At 40.0% G+C, this 16,016-nt stretch overlaps 1 protein-coding gene and 1 non-coding gene across 3 annotated transcripts in view; both read right to left on the bottom strand.

Moving 5' to 3' along the window:
• The window catches only part of ptk2aa (protein tyrosine kinase 2aa), a 59,726-nt gene extending 46,256 nt beyond the window's left edge, over positions 1 to 13,470 (bottom strand). The window contains exon 1 of one of the 2 annotated variants that reach the window (XM_075449652.1): positions 13,278 to 13,470. Coding sequence is in view for 1 of the 2 variants with exons in the window: in XM_075449647.1 (XP_075305762.1) it covers positions 3,059 to 3,077 (19 nt within the window). In the remaining variant the exon portion in view is untranslated. Of the gene's footprint in view, positions 1 to 3,058; positions 3,170 to 13,277 lie in introns of those variants that run through there. The other variant, XM_075449647.1, reaches the window with a different exon arrangement.
• Positions 13,471 to 14,996: 1,526 nt separating this feature from the next.
• trnah-gug (transfer RNA histidin (anticodon GUG)) lies at positions 14,997 to 15,068 on the bottom strand. The gene has a single exon. It is a non-coding gene; the product is annotated as a tRNA-His (tRNA).
• Positions 15,069 to 16,016: the final 948 nt, after the last annotated feature.

Genomic DNA, 16,016 nt, shown 5'->3' on the forward strand with positions numbered 1-16,016 from the left:
CATTATCTTTTTGAGTCATTAATAAGCACAAATATCTGTCCGCTCCTGCTCAATTGTTGTAACCACGAATACTAAAAATCCCAAAACACTGTGACCGTTTCTCTCTGTCAAGAGAAAACTGTCATCGCCCTCATACGCTGTCTTTTCAGGGCTGTGTATAATTGCACATTACTCATAGGTTTTTCAGTAACTATAATTACACAGAACATTTATCAGAGAGGCTGCAAAGCACTGGTGTCTAAACTCCTGGTCTCAGATTAGTAGTTAAATCAAATTTACAGTTAAGATTGAGGTCAGAGAGCAAAGTAGGGTTAGGGATTAAAAAAAAGTCACAACCCTCTTCGATAGAAATAAGGAACTCTTCTTATATATTTCACACAATACTCAAACTGTGCAGAATATGATGCAACAGTGACAGAGGAAACTAACCGAGGAGAGGCAGACGTTCTCCTCCCATAAAAATAAAAAAAAACTTCTCCTGCAAGCATAGGAAGCCAGCTGTTCTGCCTTGTTGCTCCTTGCTTCATGATTAATCTTCAAGCTGAGCTGGCACACACTCGCACACTTTTGTGTGTGTGAAACACGAGACAATAAGGTGCTACTGGAGCATGCAGTCTTTTCGAGCAACAGCATAATGCTCGAGGTACCAAACGCACCTGCCAGTCACACGTGTACAAACACACACACAGAGGGACTCTTACTACCCTTGAAAATCCCTTCTCGTACGTTTTCAGCACAGTTTTGACGGTGACCCATAAGGCGCCTTGTTCAGGTCAGTGTTTTCCATGTCACACTCACCAAGCTTTGGTTGTACAGTTGATCTGTTTTAAGCAAACCGAAGCACAGGTGCATTTCCTCAGGTCATTATTCACGTTCAGATAAACATGAAACGATTACTCAGCATCTGTTACACGCTAAATAAAATAGCTCGGGCACCGCTCACACCAAACACACAGATGATGCCCCTTTCTTCAAGATAAGTCCTACCAACCACACAACATAATAAGGTCAGGGAAACGCATGACTGCTCTCACACATTTATCTGCCCAAGTGCACACTGTGGCACACGCAGTTGATGAAGTGTGCAGCGTTCAGGTGCAGCGATAACGCTAACTGGCTTACTGGGAGCCGCGCGTATGTTAACGTATCACACTCACACCAGATACGGCATGTATAATTCAACACTACAGATTTAGGGAAAATGAACTGGTGAGATAGAATGAGCCTTTAAATAATTCTTAAATTGTTTCACACTGGGTCCGTTTCCTTTCTGCTAAATCTAACAAAATGACCAGTTAAATCAGTCCCGGTTCTGGATTAAAGCATAATATTTACCCTTGTTTACGAAGTGAAAACATGCAGTTTGAAAGATGCGTGAGAGGAAAATCAAATACAGCATTAAATATTGAATGCATCTTCTATTTTACATGAGAGCAAACACAGGGGAACTGCGGTGCAAGCCCAAAATGAATTCTTAATTCTGATTAGCCAATTAATACATGTCCTTCAGTGGCTTTGCTCAGTGCTGTTAGATGGTAGAATCCAGTTGAGTAGTGCTGGACTTCGAAAATGCTTCTTATACTGCAAAAGTAACTAAAAAAATTATTTAAAAAAAACAAAACACACACAGTTAAAAGATGAGGATTTAACTCATTTGTTTCTTGAAGCTTTTTTCTATCCATAAGGGGTCAGAAAAGTGGGAGTTTTTATAGATTAAAAATGCCCCTGAAATAAATCAAAGTTTTGAAATAATTCACTTGGATAATGAAGAAATGTGACTTCTATTTGGCTTCTATTTGCAGTATCAGGATCGATATCACATCTGGAGTAGAAACACTTGAATGTAATGTAGGTAAAGGTGCAGCGCCAAGCATATACAGTAGTTGTGTGCCGACATACGTATGTGATAGAAGGAAGTCAAGCTATGCCTATTGTTCAGTAAATTTCCATAAATTATGAGCCAAGATCAAAATAGTTGAAGTTGCTGAAATATAGATGATCTAACCTAGAAATAAAACACCAAAGGGGGTTTGTTGGTTGGAGAAAACAGTCACACACAACACACACAGACAAGCAAATAAATGTAAATACTACATGAAGATGCACACTTGTCTTCAAACACAACACACACGCAGTGTTAGACCACTCTAATGCACATGCTCACTTAAAGTTGAAGCCTCTTACATACAGGCAACAAAACACCTCCATCTACTTTTTCCTACATAAGCTTCAAGGGTTTTGTAATATAGTTTTTCTAATGCTAAAGAACCAGGTGGTAAACAAATCAAAACAAAACAGAATGAAATAAGATTGACTTGAACAGAATTATGCTTTCTGTCTTCACGATTAACGCTGAAATGGTTTCATTTTAGGCTGCAAGTAGCTTGGATCCGTTATTGAAGAATCCGCCTTTTATTGAAGCAATAGAGCAACAAATAATTTCGCCAAGAGGCCAATTCAACACCTCCAAATATCCAAGTCGGATTAATGCCACACATTACTCATTCAACAATGACGTATGTATGAACTCAATGGGAGAGAAAAAAATCAAATATAATCACATCTGAAAATTTGAAATCAACAAAACAAAGATCTGTGACTGTATTTTGGCTTAAGTCGTTATTCTCAATGCTTCAGATTGATCAAAATGTTGAATGAACTAATGGTTTCAGCTCTAGTTTGAGTACCTTTGCACAAGTTTCTACCTTCTCCATGACATCATCACTAAAATTAAGATCCATTCTTAGCAACAAAGGTCATGAAGTCCTTCTCTTCCATCTCCCTGTTTATCATCTTTACTTTTAGTACCTTAAACATCGGTTATAAGCATTATTTTTCAGTGACAAGCACCAAGAAACCAAAAATAACTACAGAAGAACAAAATTCATTCACTTCCATATGGACACGAACAAATGCACTGCCCTCACAACTATTTCAACTTCAGAGGCTGCAAAAAGAAAATACAGTCTTGATCCAAGTTTATCATTGTTTCACACAGGCAACCAGCTACATTAAAGTATTACAAAGTGAAGCATGATTTAAAAAACAATAAATTTACCATGATAAAGCCCCTCCATTTACAGTCAAAAAAGAGAAGAAAGGAGAGGAGAGGAGAAGAGAAGTCGTCTAATCCTTTTCTCAAAGACCGCTGAATGGGAAAAAGCCAAAAAGCTCCTGGGCTAGCGTTGCGCGAGCCAGTGAACTCAGTAATGATGGTTTATGTTGACTTAAGCTTATAGCTCAGCTTCCTCCTCCTCCTCACTGTACAACTGCCACTACTACTACACTGACACACAGATACACAGCAGCATGAGTAGTGGGAGTAAAGGGAAGAGGGGGAGGAGGGAAGGAAAGCGGAGCAGTAAGCAGGCTACGTTGAAAGGGGGGAGGGAGACTAAAGACAGAAATGAAGGAAGGGGGAGGAGTGGCTTTGTCCCCCAGGAGAGTGATGGAGGCAGATGAACAGGAGAATAAGCAAGTAAGGAGGGAAAGACATGGGAAGAGATGCAAATAGATGATGCAACAACAACGAGAAACAAAGAGTAAAAGATGGATCAAAAAAAAAAAAAAAATGGGTAAAATGACAAGTTATGGAACAATACAGAAGATAAATAATAAAGAAGTAATATAGTGTAAGAAGTCACAGCTGAGGATGACATAAGGAGGGAGAACTGAGAGCGAGTTATTTAAATACTGTGTGTGGGTGCATACGGCCTCTGGCTATTCTGTCTCTGTGACACAGATGCACTCCTGCGGAGCTGCTCAGTTAGTCATAATGTCATAATGTAATGTTCTCGACTCAACACTCTCCATCAGAGGCCATCCATCTCTGGAGCATTAAACAAAAAGAAAAAAAAAGTGAAACATGGGGAACACCGGCCAGTTGTTCCACAGACTTTATACATTTAATCCAATTATACTGTAATCAAATCGCATTAGAGTAAGCCCACCTCCCATGGCCCCGTGTTCAGTGACAGTGAGTAGTTTACTCAACATATGAGCGCAAACCGTTCATAATTATACTTTTATAAGTATTAAAGATCTAAGACAAGAACTAAAAAGTAATAGCTGAAAATATATACTTATATCTAAAGATTTGAAGTTACTAGGTGCTTATCTTTTGCCTCATGGCGTCATAAGTCAATTAAGATTAAAGTGTAAATTTAAGGACCAAATACAATAAAAAAGAAAATGGACAACGACGTGATTCTGTTTATTTCAATGTGTGACGTCGTAAACCTATGTTTGCATGTTCTTGTAAGCATATAACGTACTCGAAAATCCTCACACATCTTGAAAATTTACAATCCGCGGAGCACAAAGTATCATTTGGGCTTTTGTGTCTACAATTAAGAATCACACATCATTGCCTTAATTGCAAGATTTGATACAATTTTGTAGCTGATGTGCGCATAATAAAATGTACTGCAACCGTTCTTTGTAGAGAAATACAAAATGATGCTCGACTCCTAAAGGTAGGCTAACGCTGGACATTCAGCTGTAGTCTGTATAAATTAATCATGGCAGAATCAACTCACAAAAGCAAGCGAACAGGCAGACAGACAAGATGAGAGTTGCTCGGGAGTAAAGCAGATTAATGGGCCACTGGATTAGTAGGCCAACATGTCACACACACACAATCACACACCCAGCTCCAACTCTCATTTAAGCCTGATTCTTACTCGGCGCAACCGCGCAACTGTTCTGGCTCGAGAACCATTAATGACGTCATCGAAAGCGCCAGCCCCTTCACAGTTCCTTCAGCTCATAAGCGCAGTTTGCGCCGAGTATGCGTCACATTTGCAGTTCTCTCCAGACCAGCGGGCGTCACTGTTGAGGAAACAAGCTGAAGAACCGGACGAAGAAAAGCATACGAAGAAAGCATACACAATGCCACCTGTGGTGTCACGTCAGCAGAGGCTGGCACATCTGATGCGGAATGAATTTACTCTGGGTGTAGAACTGTGTATGTATCTCAGAGCTAAGCGGCTGCGGCAAAAACAGAAGAGAAGGTGGAATGTTCGTCCTTTGCAACAAGACGAACTTTGTCAAACGTTGTCAAACATTGTCCTTTGGGACAACGTTGTCCCAGTGTAACTTCATAGACGTGTCGTACAGATGTTTGTAGAGGCGCACCCTCTCGGTCACCGCGGTCTCTGCAGTGTTCATGTTTCCTTTCTCTTGGTCAGCTGTTTCCGGTTGAGCTCGCGCGAAGTCAGAAAAAAAGTTGTGTGCGCGCCCTTGCAACGCGCGAGGATTTTTTAGCTTGCGACGGGGGGCGTGGCGGAATTTTGGGTCACGTGACCGTTTGCGCCATTTGCGACCAGCTAGTAAGAATGGGTCAAAGCGAGGTTGCGCCGAGTAAGAATCAGGCTTTAGAAGGTAAACCTAAGCCTGAGCTCTGCCCTGGTGTCTCTTTATGGGAGCATTCCTTGAAGATGAGTTGGTGTACTAACACCACCCTCTAGTGGAGTACTTTTTCAGGTGATATGTGATTCAAAATTTCATCTGTGCTTCAACAACTACCAGACAATGAGAGAAAGAGTAGGGCAGACAGCCCCAAAACAATTCATCAATGAACCTTTGTGAGACGAGTGCGCCTGCTGGTGACTAATCACACAGACAGACACGTAAACATGAACACACAGACAGACACTGTAGCATTATGCCCACATCTGACCTCAGCTTCACCAGTTTATGGTAGCACACCAGCTTTGTGAGTGTGATGTCATGCATATGGCTTGTATCCAGGTGTTTCACTGCCGATCTTCTTCCAAGCTATTATGACTCTAAGTTTCTTTTGTTTTTACAAGTGGGTGCAGAGTGTTTCTATGACTAAGGCTGTGGATGGATACAGAGAAGACATGAGGTCACACAATAGGCCAAACAGACACTTGTGTCTGCTTTGTTCTTATTCTCTTTTAGACTCTCATTAAAGTACCTGGCTTAAGCAACTTCAAGTCTTTGTGTACAGTTCAACCAGGAAACTAGACTTTCTATATTGCCAGCATACGAATTTAACACTATGATGAAGTTAAGAGAAAAGCTGTTAAATTAACTGAGTAAAGTCCATGAAAGTCTGTATTAACATCAATATGATGGATTCAAATCATGTTGAAACTCTTTGAATCAGGGTTGATATTGTTCTTTGGATGACTAATATAATTAAAGTGATCAATCTTAACCAGCTGCTCTAATGCAGCAATACTCAACTTGCTTTGTCTATTTTGACCATCAATCAGTATCACCTTTACAGATAATGTTGTTTAACTGTGCTAAAGACCCTTTTTAGACAGAGGAATGCAAAAGCTAAAAACACAACAATAAATTTGTCATTGTAAAATTCAAACCATTAAATCAGCACTGATTGAATCTCAAAACCTAAACTCTGCTCATTAAAATCTTCTATGAAAGAAACACCCTCATGTCTTAAAACTGGTTAGATTTAACTATATCCCCGTGCCTCATTTAGTATGTAGATATGAATATGCAAATAAGCCCCGTCTCACCCCTCAGCCATTTCTCATGAGCCCTCCCCCATTCTACTGAGTTTGAGTTATCTGTCCCTCAATTTGGAGAAATCCTGTACTATAATCAGTGTCAATATTAAGGTTTGTTCAAAAGGTCGTTACATTTTCTAACAGGTTGTTTCATCTTCACCGGTGCAATACATAACAAACAGCACCTTTTGTGTAGGTATACATAGTCTAAAAACTGGTTGAGAAAAAGAAGCTGAATAATAACAGATACTAATAGCTTATCAGGTAATTGATGATTTGCTCTGTGGTGCTTGTGCTAATCAGACACATGTAGTTATAAGTCTGGTGCAGGTTATTCTGGTAATGAGTGAACTGGAGATACATCAGAAAGTTGGCTTATTTTTGTTCCAAGACTGAAATATCATACTGGCAGTAAAAAGAGCCCTACCCCCCAAAAGTATAAGCCTAAACTGAACTGTGAATATGGAAAGATCATTACACCCCAAATTCATTCACCAGGATAGTAGAAAAAATGTATATTTTTCTCGATTTTTTTAGAGTTGTATCCTGAAATACTATAACGAGTGTGCTGTTGAACTAAATGACACAGTAGGTTGTAATAGAAGCCTACCAGCATGGGTTTTCCTGTTTAAAAGCCACTGCTGAACTCAAACATCCTGCAGATGAATCTGAAAGAGGACAGAGTGGTTCATGCTGAGCAGATAATGGCATGTTTTCTACATATATGCACATACACATCTTTTCCACGCTGCTTTCTCCTCCTCCTACACTTTTCTCTCTGTCCATACGACAAAGATCGACAATTACTTCTTTCTCCCTGCCCATCTGACTCACTCCAATGTCATTACGCAAACTGTCCGCTCAAACATGGCATCTGCACACACAGAAGAAGCTGGGCAACCCATTAACAATGTCTGTGGTGTTAGCTGCTCTTTTCTGACTGCGGTTTAATCGCTGCTCAGGGAAAAATGAGACGAGAACCATCATTAGTGTATGGAGCCATTCAGTTTGAGGATGGTGCATTGCTACACTGACACGCACATTCCACACACATATCTTCACACCACTTCTCCAGCCCCATTGATCACCAAAGGACATGTTGCACCAGTGACCAGTGCTTCACCGATGGTAGCTTGTGTGTGTATGTGTGTGTCTCTGTCCTTGCGAGTGCATGCCCCAAGGAGGGGTAACTCAATGATGTAACTTCCTGCCATTGTAAGAAATTTCAGTTCACGTTCACTGCACATGGGCCTAACGATGTGAAAGCACACACAAGCACTGACACAAGGCAATAACAGACTCTGAAAAAGGTGCTTTAAGCTGAGCTCTGCTGCTGTAGTATAACCAAACAGACCTGGGATTAGCGGACCAACATAAAGCGTGTTAACTCCTGACATTATACATATATATATGCAAATTGATTTATGCTAAATCCAATATCTGTGACTGTCAGGACAGCTGAGTGTTCGAACAGCCCAAGTTTGACCACTAAGTTAGATTAAACCAATTATTATCAGTAGGCTACAGACCATACCAATTCCACTGGAGGGGAATGACAGTCTGAATAAACTTGGTGACCTCTTTGTGACTCTGAGTGAATTCAGACGGGGTTTTATGAATGCTGCTGTCCACTATCGAAGGTGTGCCTGGAGGACCATTCAGGGACACAAATTAGAGGTATTACAAGGTGTGACAAGGTTGGGGGATTCTGCACTATGGGCACAACAGCTGCTTTGCTAAAGCAATAGATAGAGAAAATTGTATTTAAGTGTTATCTGAGACTCTGACAACTTTTAAACATTTTGCTGCATTTACATTAAATATTGTGGAAGTAACCCATAATTCAGAAAGATTGACCATGGCAGGAGAGCACAGCATGTAAACATACTCGCAAGACAAACCTCAGCTGAAGTGGTCAGCTTTAAGTTCATCAATATAGGTACTGACAAGTCCAGAAAAGTGATTCATTTAACACCCATCTACAATACATAATCCTTTCTCACCTGATACCAATGCGATTTTTTTTTTTTTACAAATGAATTAAAAGCTGTAATCTGCTGCCTCATTTCAATTTTCACTGAAAATAAAGCCACAACGTATGCCCGAGTGGATGTAAATGATTAAAAGAAAAATGGCCAAAAACCAATCCACTTAACAAAAATCTATAATATCAAATCAAAATACAAAACACGTACAGACACAGATATAGAGTCATTCTCTTTCTGTGAAACAAACAAGCCCTACCCCACACAACTGAAGGTAGCAGGTGTTCGCCATCCAGGCAGTATCATCTTTCTGTATAACTCAACCTCAGTTAGCAAACAAAACTACACGATCTTACACACATCAGCTAAGCCAACCATTAGGAATTGAACAGATTTTTCTACTGTCAAATCAAAGATAATATTTGTCCGAGTTATCTTTGGTAAACACAGTGATCATCACAGCACATAAACATACAAACAAAAATGCGCGCTGATACACAAACCAACACATAAACAACAGCAGAAGTCTGAGCACAGTCGCTGCCTCTGAGAGGAAGAAGGCGTTTTCCTTTAAGCTCCTGAGGGACACAGCATGTTTTAGGATGTACATAAGTGTTCTGAAAATGTGTGTGTATGGAGGGGTGTGAGGTCTGCTTCCTGAATGCAATCCAAAGGCAAAGGGAATGAATGTTCATTTAGCTTCCTATCTCCAAACACACACGCACACACACACACAAAAAAAACTTATCCTTCACAGTGTGAGGATTGCAGAATGCAGGAGAATAAGGTCCATGCTAGATGGGCTGAATCCATAGATTTAGTGCACACACGTCACTGCATAAATATGTGCGTAAATACAACACCACACAAAGTGAATGAGCTAGTGTGTCCAGACATTGGACTGACCCTAACCCTCGTGTATGCACACATTTTAATAAACACCCACACAAGGTTGGTCACACTTCCAAAACAAATAGCATCAGTCACTGGGTTCAACTGTTTATTCATAGCTTTTTTTTTCCCTTCCCGAGGTGAGTGTGTAAATAGTAATCATGCATTTGCGCAGGACGTGAGAAAACAGCAGACCTCCACACAGCTGTGGCATTCACAAAGCGTCAAGAAAAGGTACTCAAATTGCTAACAAACAAGTACAGAGCAGGGGTTATTCTCCCAAGGAGGATTATTTCGTTAGGTCTTATGGATTCCTCATGGCGCACGTACTTTTAGTCAGGATTTCTATATGCCTCCATACATAGTTATCTGTCTGCAATGGCTGCTATCGCTTGTTAAAAGTCATTATGAGTCACTGCACAGTGCACACTGCAATCTACTCGAACAAGAGTGTTGGCTTTGTTACCATCGTGTCTTTCTCGACAATTTTCTCCGTTTTTGCCCGTCTGTCTAGAATACAACACACTTGAGAAGACCACAGAGTAAATACTGAGCCTAACAGGATCCAAAAAGAATAAATAAATAGCCTGAAACAGAGGGAAACAATGCAGGACAGAAGGAAGACAGTAGAGTCCTCTGCAATTTAGTGGACTGCTTCTGTAAGATCTCTGAGTGTAGTCAAGTGTTTCTATAAATACAGGCCTCCTGCACTGCTCTGCAATTTACACAGTCTCTCACACACACAAATACACGCACACACAAGCTCATACGCAAACAAGCCACGCCTGTATTAGCCTGCTGTAGACCTGCCACATAAAGAGTTGAGTTAGACAAGGTGTAGCTAGCAATACACACACACTCCTCCATGTGAGACATGTTCATTTGTCTCCACAAACTGAATGGCATGTAACACAAAAGCCTTTTACAAGTACATTTCTGCAATCAGGGAAAAGGACACTGAAGTTAAAGCAGACTACCATCAAGGAAGGAAATTCCCAGAGCCACATGAGGTGCAGTATGTCCCACTTAGAGAGCAAAACAATAGTTTCCAACAGGTTTCACACGCTAAATATGACATGTCATACTTCTACTTTAGGCAAGGAATCGCACTGTTTTTATTTTCAAATTTGAGTTAAAAAGGCTACACTATCACCACATGGCACAAATATGCATGAATGGGATCAACAAAGTGAAACTAACACCTTATTCAGCCTTTTTGTGTGTGTTAAGATGCACAAACTGGCAAAATATGTCCACAAAAAGCTTTTCTGTTCATACTGGTTTGCAGTCGGAGACAACTCCTCGTGTGTTGAAACAGCTCTTGTTACAGGATTCAGAATGACATCAAACTTGAAGAAAACTATTTACATTTTCATTAAGGGCAAGAAGATTAAGTTTCACAGCTGACGGCACTTGATATGTTTTTAATAAAACACAGAGCATTACAGCTCTTTCTTGTTGTAGTGTAGGAAGCGGTGCCTGAAGGACGTAATCCTCACAAAGACGGCTTTTACTCAGGCGACAGGAATTTTTCATTAACCAACCACCACCAACCAAACTCATTTTGTTTGTTCGTAAATGAGAACAAATACGAGTTAATAACACCTCAATCAAATGCGTAATGACTGAAGCATGAAAGAACAAACAGTATTTACAGTCTTGGACCGCATTAGAAAACAAACCAGCGTTTCAGAAATGGAAATGAAAGCGTACAGGACAGCACTCCTATTTGTGTAGGTCTGAAGCCTCGGTGGCCTCAGGATACCGCATTTCATTAGCATTTTCTTGCATTTAGAATATGAAGCAGCGGCAGAAAAAGCTCTGCACCAGAGCTCATTCAGACTTGAGAATGAACTGAACAGAACGACCCGTTTCTCTGAGGCTAAACTTTTTTTTTTTGCATCTACAAAACAAAGCAACTCTGTTTATTACAAACTTATTTATTTCTACGTCTGATTGTTTTTGGTGGACGTGGATGTAAGGCTATAGGAATAAGATACACCACAATTCCTGCTTGCTTCTTTTTTATCAAGAGGGGTAAAGCATGCTTTCAATGGCTCTGACAAGCTGTATCCTCATTTACTGAATGAGATGTTCCCATAAAGTCTCATAAAAAGTTTGTTTGAACATCCAAAAACTAAATGTGTTCAACTTAAAACCATTTAATTCTGAGAAAAGCAGCAAATGCACATTTAATTGGCTGGAACCAGGCTCTGCACACCCTTTTTTTCAAATTTTCCACATTTAGTTATGTTTATGTGCAGTTAATGACCTTACAATGGATTCTTCTTTTCTTTTTTCTTTCCCCAGCAGCCCCCACAAATGTCTTAGCAATGACAAAGGAAAAATTGTTTCTTGAAGTGCTGGAATAGTCCATCATCAGAAATCTTCAAATCGTGTTATAACCCTCATAACCGGGTCACTAGGTCCGTACAAATGCTACTACATCTCGACTGGAATCCGCCTGTGCCTCACCAAATTGACTGGACACAATTATGAACGGCATAGATATACAAAGTCTTGTAGTTAATAGCCTCACAGCGTGAAAACCAAGCCGTGAAGTTAAGAGAATGGGAAAAAAAAGATTGTGTCAAGTGAGGCTCAGATTTGGGAAGGGACAGAAGGAAACTTGGCCAAGAACAGAGGTAGCCTCCATTATTCTCAGATGAAAGAAGTTCATGGTAGAGTGGCCAGAGGAACAGGAACAGGACAGCTGGCTGGGGGTTTGCCAAAAGGCACCTGAACAACTCTTAGACCATGAGCAACAATAATCCCTCTCTAGCCCAATGAGTCGAAGACAATTACCTGATAATTCGCAATTACACATCTGGAAGAAACCAGATACCTTTTTAATACAATACCTTTAATTAAACATGCCAACAGATCCAGAGACCAGTCAGAGTGCTCAATATCTCTGGTGGGGGTGAAGGTTTATATGTCAACAACCACAAAAACTATCATTCCTGGAGAGAGGGAGACCAAGCCAGAGTCTGGGGCTTTAACCAAGTAATGAGGAGAAAGTCTTAACACGAATGTAAACTGAATATTTGGTCTTTCAAATTTGAGCAAAATATTGTAACAATTCGCTTGTGCAGTGGTGTCAATAATTTGATGGTGGAAACAAAAGAAAATTTTGGAAAGGTCTGAAAACTTTCCACAGTCTATGACATGTGCCTTGAGGAAAGACCTCAGACAATTAAAAAGACAATAAATCCATTTAGTGACAGTGGATTTATAACTAAAGTGACTAATTGTTTAAGATCTATTTTTGCAAGATTAGGATTGGAAGTGCATATCTCTTTTTGAGCTAATCTGTCCTATAACATGTACGATAGCGCAATAAGAGAGTGCAGTCACATCGCAACAAATCATACAGGCTTTAAAGAATTAACTGGGCTGAAGAGTAATAAAAAAGTATCGAGCGAATGAAACATAACTGGTCCTTTAAGGAATAAAGTTCACCAAGTTCAGTTTGATCGGGAATTATATGGAGGTAACCAAACAGCCTTGAATCGTAAATCTGGGCACAAATGACTGCTCGGCTCTGATTTTGAAGCTGAATGTGGGTGAATCCGGTCCATTTATTTACTGTAAATTACAACCAACGTTGTCCACATTCGTTCCATGTGACTGGGAGGACAAGTTTGTGGCGGCGGGTCACCTTTTCAACTTCTCCAACTTCCCAACAGAAAGACTAAACGTTCCCAGTTACGGACCTCTTAAACTTAACTATAGTATCCACTACTTTCCGATTAATATTGTACTAGTAGATGGCAAATTAGTCTAACTGTTGGAGAGAGGAAAGCGCTAACGGCAGCCAGGACGAACGTTAAAACAACTCCATCCAGTAATTTCTTTAAGCAGTTGGATTACAACTAAAAAAAACCACAACATTACTCACAATGACTTGTTCCAGGTGTCCTCCACGAAGTTTGAGAAGGCTTTGCCGGCGGGGGAAGCGGTAAACAGTTGGCAAATAATCCGTTATTTCAGTTGTAGAGCTGGAAGTAGTTACAGAGAGGGTTTCTTCGCTCCTGCCTGTCTCCGCTCCTATCCCGTTCTCGTCGCCTGTTCCTGCTTCCCCTCTCCACATCCAGCATTCCAATATGGCTGCTGCAGGGAGCCGCACGCGCACCCGCGCGCGCCCGATCAGAAGTGGGTGAAAAAGCCTGCCCTCAGGCACATAAAAAAAAAACTGCAGCTCACGAATGAATGGATGTGTAGATACCTAGAATGGTAGACATTTTTCTACAGCTGAGGTATCCGCAGCCTTTGACAGTTAATCCTATTTAGTGATTACGCTGACGGCAGAGATGGAAACACAAACTATCAGTACTTAACTTTGTGGCAACTTTTAGCCACTCAAGTGGAAGTGGCTAACAGTGGTTTCTGTTACAAATTGTAAAATTATGTCAGAATAATGTAAAATGGCCCATCACAGCCCTTCCCAGGATAATGTATGCTGTATAATACATTTGCATAACATAAAGATGTAACTGTTGCTATATTTTCGTGCATGATACTATAAAATTTACCCTGTGATATACGCGTATGTTTAACCATATTTTCTAATGTGTGATAGTCAATTTTCTTGCTATTTATTTCCTTACTCGCCGTGTTTATCTGTGGGTTTGCTTTTCTGTGATTATACCTGAAAATAGGTTATTCGGGCAGGAGCATTAATGGTGTATCTGGTCAACATGTTATTAACTTACATTTCATAAATGCTATCATGCTGAACTGTACTGCATTGAACTGAATTGGATTGAATTACACTTTAATTGGGATAAAACTGGATTTAATTGTACTATAATCGACTGGATTGGAGTGTATTTAAATGGACTTTAATTGAATTTGTTTAACCTCTCTGATAAGTACCCTGAGATGAGTTTTTATTGTGAATTGGCGTTGAATCAATACATTGACTTTAACTAATGAAAACCTAAATACTATGATGGAATGTACTTGTTCATTGTGTTGAAAGCAGAGGAAAATGTTAATCTAAAACCACATCTTCATTAAAAGGGAGCTTTGGAAGCCCCCCTGGGGCCTTGCCAACGAAGCAGTTTCCTGCTGTGCCTGTGTGGCATTTGGTATTTGACAGTGTACCCACGTTTACATAAGTACTTCCTCGGCATGGTGAACATTTTCACTGCTTGGCCCAGAGCTGCCAACACCAGCTACAGCTCTTCGATGAATTAAACTGTGCAAATCTGTCATAAAGACCAAATACGACACCTAGTGGCCACTACACGTAACTACACAATGTTCCTGTTTGCATTAATGTAGGTTTGGAACTTTTATGAGCAGTTTTATATTTATAGTGTCTCTCCCAAGTGGATAAATACATCCAAGAGGATATATATATATATGTATATATATATATATATATATATATATATATATGTATCTACATATGTACAACACTTTCATTCAGGACTGTAAAGCACAGATCTGGTAACTTATTTCGAGGGTATGGAACTGATAGCTATAGAGGGCCAATGTGATAAGTGAGTTATTACTAATATAAACTGTTAAACTTGTATGCTGCTACTTATTTACTCATGAGGCACGGCCTTGTGCTGTGTGTAGTTGTTTGACCTCTTAAGAAAAAACTGACTGCCGTGACCCGGATTCGAACCGGGGTTGCTGCGGCCACAACGCAGAGTACTAACCACTATACGATCACGGCTGGCCAACTCCTGGTGCCCCTACAGGTTGGAAACATGAATATCTCTCTAGTAATGTTCAGCCTTGACACAGAATACCAACTAACAATTGATTTTCATCGCTGTGTTTACACTTCAAGGTAATAACATCCTTATTAAATCAAAGATTACAGCAAGCATTGTCAGTTATTATAATAAATAATAACAACGATGATGACTTTGATCATGCTAAATCTATTCATAGTCCAGTTTTTAGCTATTTTGTGATTCTTATTTGCATAATTATTTGTGGTTTTGTACTAACTGTTGCCATTTTGCCTCCGTAGCCAAGGCTACTTAAATTCAACCCCTGACCATCCAGTTTAATGATGGATATTACATGACCCTATGAGAAAAGCTGCTGCACGCATTTTACTAATCATTGCACATTCACAGCTAGACACCTAACCTGCTTTGGTCCTGCTCATACCAAGACGACCCATTTTGCAGATTTACTTGGGTGGAAATCAGTTATATTCACCATATCACCATCAGCGTTACTAATTCTGAGAAGAAAACATTTATTCAGACAACTGTGCACCGAGGAACGTCTGATGTAGGCCAAATGTTTAGAGCAAATCTGATTCTTATTTAGATCTTATTTAGATCCCTCTGGTCTGGCTTAATCTGCATACACCAGTTTCATAATCTCGGTTTCTAATCTGCAGCTGGATCCCCAAATCCCAGGATTACATCTGTGAATGTGTTCATGTGTTTTTGTTTGTATTGACTTGATTTGCATTTCTGTTGAAAAAAAAAACAAATCAAGTAAATGAGTCCATCTGGTCACAATGGTCCTCAAATAAAACTGGATAGAAAGTAAATAGCTGTTAAATTTCAATTCGTGTGTATTGTAATACTTACGTTTTAAGAGGTTAAAGAGATGCAGGACACTGTGTATCCAGCAGATGGCGCAACTTCCTCCTGAAAAA

Source organism: Odontesthes bonariensis, chromosome 18 (assembly GCF_027942865.1).
Source record: "Odontesthes bonariensis isolate fOdoBon6 chromosome 18, fOdoBon6.hap1, whole genome shotgun sequence".
Classification (NCBI taxonomy): domain Eukaryota; kingdom Metazoa; phylum Chordata; class Actinopteri; order Atheriniformes; family Atherinopsidae; genus Odontesthes; species Odontesthes bonariensis.